The following is a 15,800-nucleotide window of genomic DNA, read 5'->3' on the forward strand; positions in this document are numbered from 1 at the left end:
GATTTATTTCAGTATATAAAACACATGGAATGGTACAACATAAAATTAAAACAAATTTCAAATATCACATATACAATGACTAGAAATTAAAACATATTGAAAGACAATTAGAAACATTACTAACTTAAAATACCAAAAACTGCAGAAAAAAAATGTACCAGGACATATATTCATATACGCAGGATGACACAAAAAAGGGGAATGTGAAACCCCTTATTTCCATTGTGGTCCTGAATAGGCCGGTCAAAAACTCGGGCATGAAATTATTATGGTTCTTTAAAAAAGACATGTTATACATGGTAAATTCAACATTCAAGGCTTCTTCTGTGTCAGTGGGAATATTTTCATCTTATGGGCTAAATCCTGCTATATGAATTTCAGAAGTGTCTGAAAGAATTCTATTCAAAATGCCTGTAATTTTCTAAACTTTTCCCTCATCGATGTGGGTTCAAGCCTCATTTTGGGCTTTGAATTCTTCATGTGAGGGAGCCATCCAGCTGGCTTTAGGAAGGTCGATGCTTCTACCCAGGTGCCTGCTCGTGATGAAATAATGCACGAAGGGGCACCTGGGGTCTTACCCCACCATCAAAGCTGGAAAGTTGCCTTATGACCTATAATTGTGTTGGTGCGATGTTAAACCCAACAAAGTAAAATCTTAACTTTTAAAAATAAAAATTACTTGACATTATCATCCAGGAATAAATATAACTTTTAGAAAAAGTTGAGTCACCATCACAACATTGGCAAACTGCAGCTGAGGCCCTGCTTTCAGAAGTTTTAGATACCAGTATGAATTGGGAAATGTTTGGTGATAAATTTCCTCAGGCCCCAAACATAAATAATGTGGGACATACAGTTCGTATGTGTGAGCTTCTGTACATGCATATGCTTTTGTGTCTCAGCTGTGGTTAAGGTCTTAAACCTTCTTTGTGCCTCAAAAATATTTTTTTGTACGGATTGATTTGGGAGGGGTGAACTGTCCAGGTACATCTGTCTGTACGTTTATCCCTCCTTCTGAATCTGTATCTTGCATATCTTGAAAAGATAATTAAGTTAATGCCCTGGGGAAAGTGTGACATTTTTTGTGGTGAAATTTGTCAAAATCCACAGAATTTCACAGAATTTCACAAAGTAAAATAGATTGAAAATTTACAGCTGGAAATAGAACAATCTCTGCTATCCATATGTGTGCCTCAAAGTATTGGGAAAATATCTAGAAATATTAGAAAATCAAAGAATACAATTTCAAAACTGTTAGATGCATGAGTGTGTTACTCTATATAGCAGGTAACATAGACAGCCATCTTACTTCGCATTGATATAAGATGGACAGGATTAAGATCACTCAACAATTTCACTCTACAAATAGATTGTTTCCCTTGTGTAAAGAGGGCTTAGGGTAAATCTCTACATAAATAGTTGACCTCGGGTCATGAAACGTTATAGGAATGTTATTCAGCTTGTCCAGTCTTAAAGTTTTTAGCTCACCTGAATACAACGTGCTCATGTTGAGCTTTGAAGATCCTTGGATTTCTGTCTTTAGTCCATCGGTCCATAATTTTGTTGAAAAACAGCTTCTAAACCACTATTGTCAATTTAATCAAAACTTCAGTTTCCTTCAATCAAGGTCATCTGTGCTGAATTCTGGATGTCATGGTAACTGACAAAAAAATATTCTTCTCAGAAACCACTGGTCTGGTTTTGAAATAATTTCACAGAAGTATTTCTTTGGTGACCTACTACCAAATTTCTTCAAATCATTCTGTTTTGTTCAAAGACATGGTCCCAAGTGTATTACCACAGAAAAGTTAGAAAATCTGCTCCTCTTAAACCACTTGCCTGATTTTAAAATAGTTTGACAGTAATGTTCCTTAGGTGACCCTCTACAACATTCCTTTAAAGGTGTTCGCTACAGTTTCTGTATATGATATGGGCGGAACATTTACCAGTAACAGCATTTCATCAAACTTTACATATTGAAGGACGGTCTTCTAAATATGCAAAAATATGCAATCAAAGTCATAGGTCACCAGTATTGAAAAAGATAGCTGCCCTTGAAAACGGCATTTTTTGGGGGAAATGACATTGAATGCATACCTTTGTATCTTTGTTTCTTAGATGATTGTCCTTCAGTAGCTTGAGTTTGAAGAAATTCTGTTATTGATAAATATTTTGCACATCCCTAGTACAGAAACTTTAGCAAACGCCTTTAACTACAAGTTTAATTAGAAAATAAAAAGATAATTCTGTAGCAGTCTCCCATGGTGACACTTTACTAAACTCCTTTAAATCAATCTGTTTCATTAAAAAGCATGGCCACCAAGGGCCTGGCTAATTTGTCCTGTATGACAAACTTTGAAAATCTTTTCTGAAATGGCTGGTTTGCTTTTAGAATAATTTGACAGCACTGTTCCTTGTTAGCTGACTTTTCGAAGAAAAAGTAGAGCTATTGCATTCGGCTTGGTGTCGGTGTCAGCGTTGGTTAAAGTTTTTGATAAAGTCAAATATCTCTGTTATTATCAAAGCTTTTGACTTGAAACTTAAAATACTTATTTATATCAAAGTCTTCACCAGGAGAAACAATCTCCATAACTCTGATTTGAATTTTGACAGAATTATGCCCCTTTTTAACATAGAATTTTTTGTTAAAATTATTGATAAAGTCAAATATCTGTGTTACTATTAAAACTTTTGACTTGAAACTCAGAATAGTTATTTACAATCAAAGTCTACACCAGGAGACACAATTCCCATAACTCTGATTTGAATTTTGACAGTATTAAGTGTCTCTTTTTATCTTGGATTTTTTTTACTGGCATAGCTCTAATTCAGAGTCAAGTGCTGAGAAAAGTCGAGCGCGCTGTTTTATAGACAGCTCTTGTTTTCTTTGTAGAGGTTATGGTATCAACCAAAATTTATTTAAGCTTTACTGGGATTGATTTTTTTTCATATGACTAGGTTTTGTGGCTGACTTGTGATAAAATACTAGGCCACCAGTGTTATAGCTGGTGCTCAGCATATTGAAGATTTATGAGCACATGTTCTTTTCCCCACCAGTGAAACTGGCAGTAGCCTTTTGCATGTATAACCTATACTGTACCTACACAAATGTAGATGAATAGAAAACAATGTAAAGCAACACATCAATGAGATAAAAAGATATTTATTTCTGATAAATAATGATATATAATATTCATGGGATAAATGAAAAATGAAAGTTTACATTAAATTATGCAGTACAGATGTAGAAAAATAATTGTTTTTACAGTATCATATAAAAACTTTATTGTGTATTCTATATTCTAATTTGCTCCTGCAGTCAAATAATTGGCAGTTGTTCCACATGACCATACAATATATTTCTAGACAGGACATAGTATGGTCCATATGTCTTTGAAACTGGGGTTTTGTTTAGCTTATTCCTACAGAAACTTTAAAAAATAAAAGTCAACAATACAATGCAATGTACTTTTAAATGAATATTTTGCATATAGTTTGTTTACTAAAGTAGATCTTTTTAAATGGCCTCTAGAAAACTATAAATGAACAAAATACAGTGTCATTGATGTGATAAAAACAGAATACAGATTCTGAAATATAGTTTACCTGTATGAAATTCATATTTCAAATGAGAAAACATTTCTTTTTCATTGTTTATAGGACTGTTTCAGTGCAATGTTAAATTATTTAAAAGTATTTATTAATAATTTAAACACCTGTTGTTATTTATGACAAAGGTAGACACTTTATCTCAGTTTTGTTGTTTTAACAAAGCAAGTAAAGATTATTTACATATTAAAGTATTAGAGAAAGTTGATTTTCATACTAGGGAACTGCAGTAGATATTTACATTTTATTAGCTCACCTGTCACAAAGTGACAAGGTGAGCTTTTGTGATCGCGCGGTGTCCGTCGTCCGTGCGTCCGTCCGTGTGTGCGTCCGTGCGTGCGTCCGTAAACTTTTGCTTGTGACCACTCTAGAGCTCACATTTTTCATGGGATCTTTATGAAAGTTGGTCAGAATGTTCATCTTGATGATATCTAGGTCAAGTTCGAAACTGGGTCACGTGCTATCAAAAACTAGGTCAGTAGGTCTAAAAATAGAAAAACCTTGTGACCTCTCTAGAGGCCATATATTTCATAAGATCTTCATGAAAATTGGTCAGAACGTTCACCTTGATGATATCTAGGTCAAGTTCCAAAATATGGGTCACGTGGCGTTAAAAACTAGGTCAGTAGGTCAAATAATAGAAAAACCTTGTGACCTCTCTAAAGGCCATATTTTTCATGGGATCTGTATGAAAGTTGGTCTGAATGTTCATCTTGATGATATCTAGATCAAGTTCGAAACTGGGTCACGTGCGATCAAAAACTAGGTCAGTAGGTCTAAAAATAGAAAAACCTTGTGACCTCCCTAGAGGCCATATATTTCATGAGATCTTCATGAAAATTGGTCAGAATGTTCACCTTGATGATATCTAGGTCAGTTTTGAAAGTGGGTCACGTTCTGTCGAAAACTAGGTCAGTAGGTCAAATAATAGAAAAACCTTGTGACCTCTCTAGAGGCTATATTTTTCATGGGATCTGTATGAAATTTGGTCTGAATGTTCATCTTGATGATATCTAGGTCAAATTTGAAACTGGGTCACGTGCGATCAAAAACTAGGTCAGCAGGTCTAAAAATAGAAAAACCTTGTGACCTCTCTAGAGGCCATATATTTCATGAGATCTTGAATGGATCTTCATGAAAATTGGTCAGAATGTTCACCTTGATGATATCTAGGTCAATTTTGAAACTGGGTCACGTGCCTTAAAAATCTAGGTCAGTAGGTCAAATAATAAAAAAACCTTGTGACCTCTCTAGAGGCCATATTTTTCATGAGATCTTCATGAAAGTTAGTGAGAATGTTCACCTTGATGATATCTAGATAAAGTTCAAAACAGGGTCACGTACCTTCGAAAACTAGGTCAATAGGTCAAATAATAGAAAAACCTTGTGACCTCTCTAGAGACCATGTTTTTCAATGGATCTTCATGAAAATTGATCAGAATTTTTATCTTGATAATATCTAGGTCAAGTTCAAAACTGGGTCACATGAGCTCAAAAACTAGGTCACTATGTCAAATAATAGAAAAAACAACGTCATACTCAAAACTGGGTCATGTGGGAAAACTGTAACTCTTCAGCTTTTCACCATAGCAGCCAATATAAACTTCATCATGATGATCACTGCAGCATATAGACTGTGGTCTCCATAGACAATCTATCATTATCTGAACTTGCTTCAAGTCTCCTGATATATGATGAATGGTGCCATTCCAGTAGCAGCACACCAGCAATGATCCATCATCTAACATCAACATTCCCTTCAGTCCACTATGTTTCTCGTGTTTGTATACAGCTGATACATCACCTTGTACTGTTATACTGACTATACAGTCTCTACCACGGTCACTGATATAGATATGTCTGGAATCCTCACTTACCACAATATATTCTGGGTTATTAAATATGTCATTATTCAGGGAGATTGTCTTCTGGACATTACCTTGTGTATCCAATACCAGTACACTGTTAGGGTCATGGCAAACAACATAGAGATGATCTTGATGATAAGTTATACCATAGCAATAACATTTAACTGGAATCTTGCAGACAGTTGACAGATCAGTGGCTACTTCCATTATGATAACCTCACTGTTGTCTGGCATTGTAACAGCAATCTTGTCCCTAGGCATTGCAGCAATGTCGCATGGATCGGAGTCAAGTGTTTTCTCTTCTGTCACAGTTTTACTCTGTATCTCTACAACTTTAAGCTTTCTGTTATTTATATCAACCAGCACCAGTTTGTTAGAGGACAAGACAGCACATCCTGTAATACAGCATTGACTAGTATCTGACTTTGTTCTTACATTTATATATTCTTTTACGATAAGCTTGTCAACTTTCTTTAGTGGCAGGACTAGGTTGTTGGATAGGTTGAGGCTACCAAGAATATTTGGTTTGGACAGTATATCTTCTAAGTTTTTGTTACGTTTAAAGCTGTATTGCATGTTGGTCTTTTCTAAAGTTTCTTCAGCCTTCTCTATTTCATCTGATTTTAGTTTGGATTGAGCTTGTTTCATGTTGATGTAAAGTTGTCCATTCTGTTTTGATTGATTGTTAGAACTTAGGTTTGACTGAAGATTGTTCATATCAGCAGTAACATTTGTACATGTTTGAAGCACTTTCTTGATGACTTGTTTATCATTAGATTTCTTTCTGTCGGCCTTTTTCTCAATTTGTTTTTGCAGTTGGTCTAAGCGATCATTTATTTCTTTTCGGAATTTGACAATTTCTTGGATGAGGTTGTCATAGCAAACATCAATCTCCTTATCCCTGCCTTTTGCCTTTTTCATTACGGAATCTATTTCTTTCAACTTTATATTCAACAGCCACATTGTCCCCTTGTATTCTTCACTGTCCCCTATACCTGCACAGTTATTGGGTATATAGTCAATCTTACATGTCCTATGGTCCATGGTCATGCAGTCATGACAACCAAGTGCCTTGTGTTCTGGACAAAAGAACTTGATTACCTCGTTAGCATGTCTTGTACATTTTTCAGTGCATACTTGAGACGTTGTTGAAGAAGTTTTATATTCACCTATGTTAGTTTTGTCCAGTAGTTTATGGTGATTTAAAGCCTTGGTTTTTTGGTGAAATTTAAAGCAGTTTTTGCAGAGATATTCTTTGCAGTCTACACAGTAACCTTGGGCATCTTCATGTTGACCATCATTCAAACAGGGATCACACTCGTGGTTAAAATCCTCTGCTGAACCTTTTGACACTGAAGATTGGAAATCTGGAAGTTTACGTCCCGACACTGCCATAGTTCTAAACAGTTAAAAGAAATTTCATAACTCCTTTGTACCTGTATATTGAAAGGTTTTAGTTTTATTTTATGCAAGAAATATTTGCATTGCGAATTCAGACATTGTAAATGTAATGCACATCAAAATTCAGCAGTCAGAAAAAAAGTCAGGATCATTATCAGTACAATCATGGGGTCTGTTATATCACTGTTATCAGGTTCATGTATGTCAAAATACAGGACACAATTGTATGTGTGATAAGTCTAATTTGTAAAATTTTAGCTTACTTAAAGTCACATAAAAAACTTTTAATGTTGTGTTAAAAGCAGAGAAAGCATCTCTCCAAATAGAGAAATTGCATAATTTCTTGGTTAGAAAAGCACTACTTTCAATATTGCACTTGAATTTATATGGTCAGAACCATAAAGGGAACTAATCATAAACAGGATTCAATAATAATTTCTATTGTGATTTAAATATTCAAACCCTGGTCATTGAGAAATGAATAAACGAAATTAAAATTTAACAAAAGATTGATATGTTTTATATCTGTAAGAATAGATGTGTAGCAGTCACGTTATAAACAAAGTCATTATGGTTCTTTAAACACTTTTGCTGCAGTAAACTGATTGTCATTTTTCTGTTATTCATTATCATCTACCATTGTTATGCCCCCCTTAGAAGTATGAGGGGTATATTGTTTTGCAGATGTCTGTCACTCAGTCTGTCAGTATGTAGACCAATACATTTCTGGATGATATCTCAAGAACACATGGACCTAGGATCAAGAAAGTTGATAGGAAGATTGGTCGTAACCAGCGGATGACTTCTATTGATTTTGAGATCAGTAGGTCAAAGATCAAGGTCACAGTGACCCTGAACAGTAAAACAGTTTCTGAATGATGATTCAAGAACGCTTAGGCCTAGGATCATGAAAATTTATAGGGAGGTTGGTCATGACTTACAGATGACTCCTAATAATTTTGAAGTCAGTAGGTCAAAGGTCAAGGTTACAGTGACCCAGAACAGTTAAACAGTTTCCGAACGATAACTTGAGAACGCTTGGGCCTAGGAAAACGAAACTTGATAGGGAGGCTCTTCATGATCAGCAGATGACCCCCATTGATGTTGGTGTCAGTAGGTCAAAGGTCTAGGTCACAGTGACCCAGAACAGTTAAATGGTTTTAGGATGATAACCCAAGAATGCTAGGACTTTGGATGATGAAACTTAATAGGGAGGTTGATCATGACAAGCAGATGACCTCTATTTATTTTAAGGTCAGTAGGTCAAAGGTCAAGGTCACATTTACCCAGAACAGTTGAACTTTCATATACAATGACCAAATAATTTCTGTTCCTTATTTACATTTTAAATAAAACATCTCCTGTGAATCTGATGTTTAAAATTACTTCAGACTTGCTTTGTAGCATCATGGTGTGACTAATCTGGAAAAAAATCCATCCCCTGATCAATTGTACCTTTGCTGAGACTATTGATTTTCACCACATTGATAATGTGGTGTAAAATTACACTGATTTTGGCTACTCACATTTAAACATTTCATTAATAGTGTGACTTCTTTTCATGAACTGCTTGATGGATCTTCATCCAACTTTGTCTGTAGCATCATTGTAATGTTTCTACTTTTAGTGACCTTCTTGTTTAAACTATACACAGATATTCTATTCATTATTCATGTTTATACATATATTCAAGGTGAAATAGTCAAGACCAGGTGAGCAACTTAGGGACACTGTGGCCCTCTTGTTTCAAGATATCATTACTGTATTTTATATAATTATTAATTATTTCTTTAACAATATTACTTTAATGTTTCTAGGTACAAAATACAGTTTGTTATTAAAGGTATCTGACCTTAACCTTGCATTCAGACATCAAGACATCAGATGTACTAGGACAACCCTCGGCTGTTCTCCATGTTGTCAGTCCTAGTTACCTTGGTAAGTGTGTCATAAAGAGTTCACATGTGCCAAGTAAAAGGGCGTAAATGGCAAAGAAACAATCTAGGTCATGGAATTGTCAGGGAAATTTTGAAATTTGGATAATGTTACAGATATGTCTGGGAACATTGTTATACCTCAGATACAAGGTATATAGAGACTATATTGGAGTCAAGCATGTCTGTCTATCCTTTGTGTTACTTTTTAGCTCGACTGTTTGAAGAATAGTCTGAGCTATTCTACTCACCCTGGCATCGGCGTCAAAGTTAAAGTTTTCCATGCAAGAACATACAGCTAACATTTAAAGGTATACCGCTTTGAAACTTATTTTAGCTTGACTATTCAAAGAATAGTCTAGCTATTCTACTCACCCTGGCATTGGCGTCAGCTCTTACCTTGTTTAAGTTTTGCATGCAAGTACATACAGCTAACATTTAAAGGCATATAGCTTTGAAACTTATTTTAGCTCACCTGAGCCAAAGGCTCAAGTTGAGCTTTTGCAACAGCTCAATGTCTGTCGTGTGTTGTGCATCGTCAGTCGTTTGTCATCCTTCTGTCAACATTTTCTAAAAAGAATCTTCTTCAAAACCAATTGGCAGAATTACATCAAACTTCACAGGAATGATCATTGGGCGGCCCCCTTTCAAAATTATTCAAAGAATTGAATTCTATTTAGAACTCTGGCTGCCATGGCAACCAAAAGGAAAAACTTTAAAAATCTTCTTGTCCAAAACTGCAAGGCGTAGAAGCTTGATATTTGGCATGTGACATCATGTAATGGTCCTCAATAAAGGTTGTTCAAATTGTGCCTCTGGAAGAAAAGAGGCCTCGCCTTGGGGAGCAGAAGTTATACATAGAATTATTAGTCAAAAACATTAAAAATCTTGCCCGAAATTGCAAGGCCTAGGCTTTTGATATTTATTATGTAGCATTGCCTAGTGGTCTTCTACCACCCTGGGATGAAAAGGGGCCCTGCCCCAGCGGGGGTCTTAAATTTTACATAGACGTGTATAGGAAAAATTTTTAAAAATATTATTGTCCAAACCCACAAGACCAAGGTATGTAGCATTGCCTTGTGGTCCTCTACCAAAATTGTTCAAATTATAACTCTGGGGTGAAAAGAGGCCCTGCCCCGTGGGGAGGGGGTGTCTCAAATTTTACTTCTAATAGACGTATATAATAATATATAAACTTTAAAAATCTTCTTGCTTGAAATTGCAAGGCCTAGGCTTTTGATATTTGTTATGTAGCATTGGCTCTAAATTGTTCAAAAATTATGAGATCATATTTCCTAGACTGTTTAATTATAGTTACCTTATGCCCCCAAACGATCAGGGGTCACTTGACTGTGACCTTGACCTACTTACCTACAATCTTATATTTTAAGATATAGCCTTGAAATTTGGATGAAATGTACAGTTTTGCACACCGATCTTAAAACTGACTTTCATTGACCATGAATGTGACCTTTTGACCTAAATTATAATATTTTAGCATAAGTTTGCCATTTTAAACATGTGGCACATATTACTCAGGTGAGCGATTCAGGGTCATCATGACCCTCTCGTTTTCTTTTTCTAGGTCAGTTTCCAGCCTCACTGGGTTAAGTCCCTTAACTCTGACATGTATTTTGGCCAAACTTTGCCCCCTTTTGGACTTGGAAAAGCCTGGTTAAAGTTTTGCATGCATGTTACTATCTCCAAAACTAATGCAGATACTGAATTGAAACTACACGTGTCTTTGATTTATAAAAGTAGGTGATAGCATCAAGTCAAAAACTCAAAACTCTGATATGCATTTTGGCCAAATTATGCCCCCTTTTTGGACTTAGAAAATCCTTGTCTAAGTTTTGCATACAAGTTATCTCAAAAAAATAATGCAAATATTGAATTGAAACTTAACACATTTCTTCGGGTTTACAAAACTACTGGTAAGTCATGGCATCAAGTCCCATGACTGTGACATGTATTTTGCAAAATTGTTTCCCCATTTGAACTTAAAAACTTCTGGCTAAAGTTTTGCATGTAAGTTACTTTCTTGAAAACTAATGCAGATACTGGATTGAAACTCTATAGATATTTTAAAATTTAGGGTAATTTTCCTGGTTCTGGGACAACAATTTAAATAGTTGAGCAAATACCATTTCAAGAGCAAATAACATTTGGAAACCTTAAATATTTTTGTTTTGTTTTGCAGATGTTGTTGCTCTTACTCTTCAGAGTTTCATATGCCTATCATATTGTGTATGATTGGAGACAGAAAGAGGTTTTTTAAAAGTGGCTTGACTAGTATAATGAAATAAATGCCAAGTGAGGCTTTTGTTTTAGATGCTATATCTTACATTGAGCCTGTAGGTTTGAATACATTTTATATCTCAGAATGTATCATTTGTTTCCATGAGACAGACAGCAACAGATATTACAGGCATCATTAAACCCCCGCAAAACGAAGTTTTGTTGGGGTGTATATAGGAGTGAGCTTGGCGGTTGGTCGCTCCGTTGGTTTTCATGGTTTCGGGATGATTACTCATGAAAGGCTTGAACGATTTTAATAATTTTTGGTACACAGGTGTAACATCAGAAAATACAGGTCAGGTTCGAATTTAGGGTCAGTAAGTCAAAGGTCAAGGTCATATAGACCCTCAACATTTAAACGTTTTCTTGATGATAACTTGAGAACGTTTGGGCCTAGGATCATAAATTTTGGTACACAGGTTTAACATCATAAAATACAGGTAAAGTTTGACTTTGGGGTCTGTAGGTCAAAGGTCAAGGTCACAGTGACTCGGAACACTTAAATAGTTTCCGGATGATAACTTGAGAATGCTTGGGCCTAGGATCATAAATTTGTACACAGGTGTAACATCATGAAATACAGAGCAAGTTAGACTTTGAGGTTAGTAGGTCAAAGGTCAAGATCACAATAACATGAAACAGTTAAACGTTTTTCGAATGATAACTTGAGAACGCTTGGGCCTAGGATCATGAAAATTGATAGGGAGGTTTGTTATGACAAGCTGATGACCCCTAATGATTTTGAGGTCAGTAGGTCACAGGTCAAGGTAACAGTGACCTGGAACATTTAAACGGGTATCGGACAATAACTTCAGAACGCTTGGGCCCAGGATCACGAAACTTAATAGGGAGGTTGGTCATGACCTGCAGTTGACCTATATTGATCTTGAGTTCCAAAAGTCAAAGGTCAGAGTGACCAAGAACATTTAAACCTTCTTTTGCCAATAACTTGAGAATGCTTGGGCCGAGGATCATGAAACTTCATAGGGAGGTTGATCATGATCAGCAGATGCCCTCTATTGATTTTGAGTTCAATAGGTCAAAGGTCAAGCAAGTTCAGCTTTGACATTGGCTTAGTTCTGTGACAAGGCCATATTGTGGTGGTATAATTCGTCACTCTTGTGACAACTCTAGTTTTGACTTTTTTAGGGGTCCCTGTTTAAACTGAATAATCTAGCATATATACATCCTAGAAAGAGTTCAACTCTCATGTACATATTTTGCATGTGACACTGTTTATAGTACAACAACTATCAATTCGTAACTGTATGTAATACGACAGTTATCTATATCAAGATAAGTATCTTTATTGAAGTTGTATCTAGTAGATATTATTCATTGATAACTGATAACTTAATTTTGCATCAAGTAATGTACTTTGAACAGTCAGGTGTATTGATTAAACATGAAACCAGACAGTGACCCAGCTGTTTAAAATGACTTGCTGACATGTATTTGTATAAAATGATCTTAAAATACTACCCCCGCCAGTATGACATCCATCTATGTAAGCCTCTGTGTTTGTGTGTATGTTTATTTATTGAATAAATTAAATTATGCAGTCTGCTCAAAGTTTGTGGGTAATAGAGTTTGGCTTAAGCTTGTGTTAGAGTGTGAAGGATGTTGCACTTTTCAGTACCTCTCATGAACAGACTCAATCAAACCGAGGCGCTTATTATTATGCTTGGTTGTATTCTATGCTTCCAAAGGATCTTCTTTTAGAATTGGTTATTTATTGATTGATCTATAACTTGGCATGCAGGGATGGATTTTCAGATCATTTATCCATGATAAGACAATGTGTCTGTTAGTCAGTGTCACATTCAAGACTCTTCATCTTCTGACTCAAAGGTCATTGTCACACTATGAGGTCACATCATTCTCTTTTGGGGTCTGTATATACTTTAAGTATGGATGGGTAGTTAAATAATTTGGCAAAAACAGTTGCTTTTCTCAGCAGAACTTACATTCCATGCTGGAAGGTCAAGATGGCACATTTAGGTTTATAAATTAAAAATATTGTTTTTTAGCTCGTCTGAGTTCTGAAAAAAGTCTTATTAGGGTTATTGTTGTTACTTGATCATTGGGATCTTGTTGGTTAAAATTTTTGTTTAGATCCACTTGTTCTCAAAAACTGTAAGGGCGGCAGCTTTGAAACTTTGGGCAATTGTTTATCACCATTAGATGATTATGTAGGCCAAGGACCATAAATCTGATTTGCATTTTGTCAGAATTATGGCCCTTTTTGTACCTAATATAATTTTCTTGGTTAAAGGTTTTGTTTAGGTCCACTTTTTCCAAAAAAAAAATCTACCAGAGCTACAGCTTTCAAATTTTGCACACTTGGTTATAATTATTAAAGATGAGTAAGTTGACCAAGAATGATAACTCTAACCTGCATTTTGTCAGAATTATGGCACTTTTTTATACATATAAAATTTGAATTTCTTGATTAAAAAAATTGTGTAGGTTCAGGATTACTATAAGAACACTAGCTTTGAAATGTTGAAGACTGTTTATCATCATTGGTATAAAGGTCTAGAGCCATATTAATTATTGTCATCAATTAAGATGAGTTCAGAAGGTCAAGAACCATTACTCTTTTCTTACATATTATCCAGCATTTGCGGATGTGCAAGGGCACCCGCAGGTGGTGCTCTTGTTTCGTTTGGAAAATCATGGCTAGCTTGCAACTTTACAGTCATAACATGATAATGTGTCATGCAGAAAGCAATGGTATTGCCATTTTAAGGTCCTGGTCTTGCTTTAATACTCTGGTATATAAACTATATATATAATATGATGTTCTAATTTCTCTTTGCAGGGTTTGTGGTCTTACCAGACAGAAAATGGGTACTTGAAACAGGACGTGTGTATACAGTATTGATAGAAGTTTACGATAAACACAGCCACAAACTGTACCCTTCTGATGTAAGACATTCTGTAAAAAATATATTCTCTAAAAAATACAAGTTTGTATATATCAGTGTGACACAAATTAAGAATACCAGGGGACTTGAATCAAAATTGGTTTTGCTCTGGATGGAAATCTGATTTTGTATCAGGCCTGTACCTAGACTAGTTATATAAAGGACCTTGTAAATACTGTGAAATTATTAATATTCGTGGGGGTCTAATGTTCGTTGATTTCGTGGTTGAGTCAATCCACGAAATTTAATACAAACGAACAAGTAAAATTCCCATTTTTAATTTATGTTCGAAAGTTGAAATCCACGAATTCATATCCCCACGAAATTGCCGTTTTGACCAAATCCATGAAATTTTATTCCCACGAAATTAAATGATTTTACAGTAAATAGTTTATTTCAGGGGTGTTCATTGTCATTTATATAGATTTTGACATTATATACTAAAAGGGTTATTGAAGCAGTAGTATGATCTGATATGTATTTGGCTCTTGTACATCTTACATGAGAGGATCAAACTTGGCTCAGCAGCTTCTCATGTGATCCAGGGCTGGAAAAATCAACAGGCTGCTGTGATAGTTAGTCATTTTGTTTCCATGGTGACTGAAATTGGCTTTGCTATGTCCAACAATGAGCTCTAGATCTCTTTTTAGCGAGCTGAGGAATCTGTTTATGATATAAAAATTCCAACAAAAAAACAGTTAACCAGGAAGTTTTGATTTTTCCTATTTTTCCTTTCCATCTTCTAATTGACTGTCTGGTGTTTTCTCATTTTCAGAATGTGATTATAGATGCGTTGTTCCCGATAGAATATTTTGATGTTCAGTTCTCTTCAAAGAATGGAACCTACCATATTGTTAAAACCCTACAGAAAGGGGACACAGACCTTGAAGGGGCTCTCTCTACCATTATAAAACAGGTACAAAAGACCATGTCTAAACCATTTTAAGAAAATGTTTTGTCTTCTTGCTGCAGACTTGAATAAATATACTAATGAAATTTAGAAATTCTTTAGTAGAATAGAAGGCAGCCAATGAAAATAATAGCAGACTTGGTTTGATTGAGTCTGTTCATGAGAGGTAATTAATGTTTAACACCACTCATGACTCCGGTACATGTGAGTGCTAAATAACTTTGTTAAAATCTAGTTAAGCACATGTTTTACTGAGATTGTCAGCAGTTGGACTATATTTGTAGGACGGCTCAGAATACAATGTGAGTCCTACATTGAAGCAGACGCAATTTGTGGAGATATTTGATCCAATTGTGGTTCAGCCAGAGTTACTGTTCTTTCCATGGGATCCTGTGAGACAGACATCACATAGATATCAGCTTCGGGTAAGTCCAATTATGTTTTACACAAGAGAAAATTGTTTTTATTTATTGAGAATAAAGTAATACCAAAAGTATGAAACAAGAACAAGAATCAGATTAGCTCTGCACAGAAGCCATTTAAAAAAAAAAAAGATGAGTTAAGTAGAAGGAAATGGTCTCCCTAGCTTTGTTAACTCTCGGAACTCAAAGGAATAAAGAAGTGTTGTAATTATTACATGTTCTGTGTCATTGGACTGAAGTAAAGCTTTGCTAAATTATTGATACTACATTGATGTAATAACATTTTGACGTTGACATCATTTGTGTGACTTTGCCTGTAAAAGGCAAGGATAAAATATTCTGATGTTTAAGCAGAAAAAGTTTGCATGTTATAAGAGATATTACACATTTTGTGTCTCTCCACATTGACTTTGATCAAACTTGTTGAA

General features: G+C 35.3%; 1 protein-coding gene across 1 annotated transcript in view; it reads left to right on the forward strand.

Moving 5' to 3' along the window:
* Window positions 1-15,800, forward strand: part of LOC123535980 (nuclear pore membrane glycoprotein 210-like) — a 92,824-nt gene that overhangs the window by 10,645 nt on the left and 66,379 nt on the right. The window contains exons 8-11 of the mRNA XM_053528690.1: window positions 8,748-8,816; window positions 13,935-14,041; window positions 14,816-14,956; window positions 15,235-15,375. Of these exons, the coding sequence (XP_053384665.1) occupies window positions 8,748-8,816; window positions 13,935-14,041; window positions 14,816-14,956; window positions 15,235-15,375 (458 nt within the window). The remainder of the gene's footprint in view (window positions 1-8,747; window positions 8,817-13,934; window positions 14,042-14,815; window positions 14,957-15,234; window positions 15,376-15,800) is intronic.

The sequence above is a fragment of the Mercenaria mercenaria genome, chromosome 17, assembly GCF_021730395.1.
Source record: "Mercenaria mercenaria strain notata chromosome 17, MADL_Memer_1, whole genome shotgun sequence".
Classification (NCBI taxonomy): domain Eukaryota; kingdom Metazoa; phylum Mollusca; class Bivalvia; order Venerida; family Veneridae; genus Mercenaria; species Mercenaria mercenaria.